General features: G+C 43.4%; 1 protein-coding gene across 1 annotated transcript in view; it reads right to left on the minus strand.

The window, feature by feature from the left end:
- The window catches only part of LOC308086211 (calpain-5-like), a 42,737-nt gene that overhangs the window by 24,471 nt on the left and 13,266 nt on the right, over positions 1-5,000 (minus strand). Inside the window, exon 3 of the mRNA XM_080429663.1 lies at positions 3,821-3,952. Within this exon, the coding sequence (XP_080285789.1) occupies positions 3,821-3,952 (132 nt within the window). The remainder of the gene's footprint in view (positions 1-3,820; positions 3,953-5,000) is intronic.

A 5,000-nucleotide genomic window follows, 5' to 3' on the forward strand; every position in this document is an offset into this window, starting at 1 on the left:
TCTCTTACAATAGTCCCACTGAACAGGTGCACCGACAAACCCGCAAACACGGACTGTATTCGCTGGAATCCTCACCCAAACTGGAGGCACCGTGGAGGATTTGAACCCCTAGTCTCCACGACGATGGGCAGGAACTTTAACCCTGGCTGCACCACCCGAGCACCCATGAAGTTATTTTTGGTCATAGTTATGCTGCAGATGTATATATTTTCATTTGAAAAGTCTAGTAAAAAATTGTGCTTAGAGAAATCCAAACATCCATGACTTGTATTGTAGGGCGCCCATACTGCCGGTCTGAAGAGACTGCCGGTCGGTGGCGGTGCTCACACTAAAGGGAACAAAATGGTGTACCTGTGATGTTGTCCGGCTCGTGGTGTTTGGGTGTCGCTCGGCGGTGGTCGGCGGTGACGCTAGGGAACAACATGGTCGACCGTAATGTTGTGAGTTTGTGCTGGCCGCAATTAATTATGCTCCGAGGGGGCAGATGTGTGGTGAGAAATGAAAAGTAGCCTACGCCACCCGTAAATTAATTGCGCGCGTTGTGGCTTGTGTTGTTAGTGACATGTGATATGTTGTTGTTGTGTTTAGTGCGAAACAATGACACGGGGAAATTATGGCTTTTCATCTTTCCGATGTATTATAGGATGTAAAAAAAAAAAAACACAAATTTTAAAAATGAAGCCATTGTCTATGTTTATATGTGATAAACATATATATGGCTGATGCTGTGAGTGAGAATTGACAATGACGTGTATTGATGCTGGGTATGGCATCATACCACTTGAACCCTAGTGTCCCTATTCTGGGCATGTCATAATAGGCGAACACTTAGCAAGAATAGCAGATCTACAAGCTTATAGATCTGCTATTTTCACTATTTGGAGTACAGTACATGGAAGGTTTAACTTTGTTAACTTCTGTTCCCTATGCCCCCTCGCTCTCTTTCAGTTTCGCGGTCTCACACACTATCTTCATTCCTTCACGAACCCCCCCCCCCTTCCTCCCTCTCTCTCTATGACTTGCTGTCTTTGTCTCAGTGTATTTTCATTGGTTTCGGTTTCCAAACATTTCATTCACTTCCTTGGCATGAAGAAACAGTACAAAGCAAATATTGTTTCAGATACAACTGACTTTTTACTTTTTTCTTTGGTACTCCTATATGTACCTCATTTATTCTTTTTTTTTTCACTTTAAATAATTGTTAGTTGTTGTTTGTTTAGTTTTTTCAGTCAAAACAAGTGGCTAAGAAGTTATCCTATATATTATTATGTAACTATCTCTCTTAGACGAGCACTGACTAGGTTTTTCCTGAACAGAGGATCTTGAAAATGTTTCTAAATAACTAATTGGTTTTAGGGGGTAGTCCTTTAATCTATTTAATTGAAATAGTCATCTCTTGGCAAGAATGCGGTATGTTATGTGGGAGTCACTGAACACAAGGCCTCGGCTCTGATATACCAAAAAGGAGGAACTAAGAGACCAATTTGATGTTACGTTTCAAAATATCCAGCTGATATTTTGCCTAGAAAATAATGACTAAAAGGACATGACCTTAACAAGTAGCAATTGTTTTACATTTACACCATAGGGTCTCAGGGTATGTGCATACAGGGGTTTTCAATTCCTCTCTTTCTGATCAGGAGAAACCAAGTGAAACGGGAACTGCATTCCAGCAGTTACTTCACGGTCATGGTTTCAGCCATAGTGATTGGGTCATAAAGTTGCACCCTTTCCAGTCAAACTTTCCTGGAGCAAGACAAAGCCAAGTCCCTGAAACATGTCCTTTCCACCATCAGAGGCTAGTAGAACCATTTGCCAACTGAAATTTCCCCTATAAATGTTGCTTGTTATCTTAATCAAAATCCTAATGATTGGAACTAAGCTCGTGCATCTTAAGACCTCCTCACAACAGCTTGATGCTGTTTGTTTTTTTGGCGCTTGTCGCCAGGACAACAGGCCGTCCCTCCCTGGGAGGTTGCATCACATGTGCTTCTACAAGCAGATAGTTTCCCTTCAGTTTACGGAACACTCGGAGCAGAGGAGCTCCCTCCGAGACAACGAGGAGAGGAGGACAGAGGACATAGTAAACCGTGGGAAAAAAGAGAAGGGCATTACACACGTAAACACTTAAACCCTACATTGTCGTACAATTTACTGACCCACCAGTACAACTGCAAAAGACTGATTTCTCAAATTTTCTGTGACATACATTACTGTATACCTAACGCTTCCTGTCAGCAGCTGTGAGGGAAAACTGTACTTTTCACAAATGTCAAGCATAAAGAAATCACAGACATGCCTAAACATGCTGTCACTCATGGCCATTGAATTTTGATTCATCTGGGAGTTGAACAACTTATCAATGACTTCTCTTCAAAGAAGGCCAGAAGAAAGCCAGTGGTTTAGGTAGGGTATTTTCACATAGCGTGTTTGACCATTCAAAATGTATATACGGTGCTGTACATGGCATTTATAGAAGAAAATAGACCTAAAGCGGCAGTACCGTAATTCAATATCTCAGAATAGCATATTTCAAAGTACTACATGTTGTGTTTTTGTGGGTCGCCCTGTGCTTGGCGAAGCCTCACACGAGTGCTATGCGTGTGTCTGTACTATGTAGGGGCCCATGGCGAGTATGTGCCCAGAGCCCGTGATCATGATTATTATCCATCTATATCTTTAACCCATTATAACCGGATTTTAGACCACAGATCTTAACCACTTCAGATTTTAGATTTTAATCACTTTTGCCATTATTTTATACTTTGGCTATTAAAAATAGCAGATCATACAAGCTCATAGCACGTCACTTCGTGCCGCAGCCGCAAGCTTGTAGATCTGTTATTTTTGAAAAATCTTGGACATTTGTGCAAATCTTTAAATAAAATATATTTTTTTAAGCAAAAATCTTTACATCTTTGCTTCTGGGGGTCCCTGAAACAACATATTTTGAGATGGGAGTCCGCGGCATGAAAAGGTTTGAGCACCACTGATATAGCAACATACGTTTTTCAGGAAACTGTTAAGATTTAGAAGACATTTCGTAGAATCGGCCTCAGGTCTTTAAGGGTTAAGACTTCTGAGACCTTGTGAAGCCAAATCACCACCGGCTAGAAGGACTACTCATTATGTTACAGACTACACCCTTAGCACACACTCACACTCACACTCACACACACACACACACACACACACACACACACACACACACACACACACACACACACACTGGTTTTGACGAGTCATCCCGCAAAGCAGGAAAAGATTGGCAGAGGAATTAGAAATCTCCTTTAGCGAACAATAGAAGCATTTGACAAATCATTATAAATATGAATAAAGATACACTGCAAATACAAGACTTTCTCACACACACATATGCACGCATGCACACACACGCACACACACAGTAAATATGGGCACATACTCAGTTACCATCCAGTAATGACCACCTCTCTTTCTCCCAATCTCTCCTCCATTCTCTCTTTATATCTCCTCCCTCCCTCCCACACACATTCTCTCTCTTGCCGTCTCTCTGAGGCAGAGGTTCTCAAACTATGGGTCGGATCCCCAAGTGGGGTCGCGGGAAGGTGAAGGTGGGGTCGCACATTGACAACTGAAAAAATAACAATTCATCCATCCTTAATCATGTTTTTAAAAAGCATCTCTCTCTCTCTCTCTCTCTCTCTCTCTCTCTCTCTCTCTCTCTCTCTCTCTCTCTCTCTCTCTCTCTCTCTCTCTCTCTCTCTCTCTCTCTCTCTCTCTCTCTCTCTCTCTCTCTCTCTCTCTCTCTCTCTCTCTCTCTCTCTCTCTCTCGTCTTACCTTCTGCCACAGAGCCTCTCTGGAGGCCAGGCTGGAGCATGCGGCTACAAACCAGCAGTTGCCCAGCTGGCCCTGGTGCAGGTCGTGGGCGCTGATGCCGTCCACAAACAGATGGGGGTCGGCACATAGCTCCTGGAGGATGAAGGGAGAGAGGCGGAGGTTAGGACGGATTGAGGGGAGGGGAAATAAATTTGTTTTCCTAAATTAATGTAAAAAAAAAAAAAAAACGTTTGGTTTATTGACAGCTCTCAGAGCTTTCAGAGATTTCAGCTTTTAGCTAACTCTGCTTTTAGAAGGCATTTGGGTTGAGGGTTCTGATAAAAAGAGAGTAGGGAGACAGACAGACAGACAGACAGACAGACAGACAGACAGACAGACAGACAGACAGACAGACAGACAGACAGACAGACAGACAGACAGACAGACAGACAGACAGACAGACAGACAGACAGACAGACAGACAGACAGACAGACAGGCAGACAGACAGACAGGGCAAGTCACTGAATATGTTTTCATGGCTCTATGAAGGAATAATTAGTTGGGCGGAGTGATGGAGAGGCAGGGTGGTTCTCCTTATAGACTTCAACCACAACATCCCTGTGCCCACCCAGTGCTACTGTACAAGGGCCCCCGTGGCTGCTGCCCCCTTAGCCTCATTTCAGAGCTCCAATCCTGGGTAAAGGACGATGAAAGTCCCATGCTGCTCAGGTCTGGATCACAAGCCTTGCCACAGGTTGATGCACTATGTCACACTAGGGCACGTGGGTCCATAAATCAATGGGTTAATCAGCATGTACTTCTTGTAAAAAGTCTGAACATTTGAGACAATTTCACAAGCTATGTTTTACCAACTTCCTTCCTTTTCTGTCACTCTGCTGCGGACTACTTTTGATGTGTCCTTGATAAAGTAATTAACTCCAGTGGCTTGTCTCACGGCACACCAGCTGGGCAGCTACCAGTTGCCAACAGGAAGGCTGGGAAGCTCCCAGTGGCCTGGCTAGGGATGAGATTATGTAAGATTTGATCTTTTACCATCATAAAAACGTTTGAGATTATTTTATTGTGGTGAATTTCCATTATGGTGATAATGGTGAATATCCTCACCATTGCAGCTGGTGTTCCTTCTGAGAGAGTGTTTAGTGCCAGTGGCACATTCACTCGACAAAACCAGAACATGCT

Source organism: Gymnoscopelus braueri (assembly GCF_963280865.1).
Source record: "Gymnoscopelus braueri genome assembly, chromosome: 5".
Classification (NCBI taxonomy): domain Eukaryota; kingdom Metazoa; phylum Chordata; class Actinopteri; order Myctophiformes; family Myctophidae; genus Gymnoscopelus; species Gymnoscopelus braueri.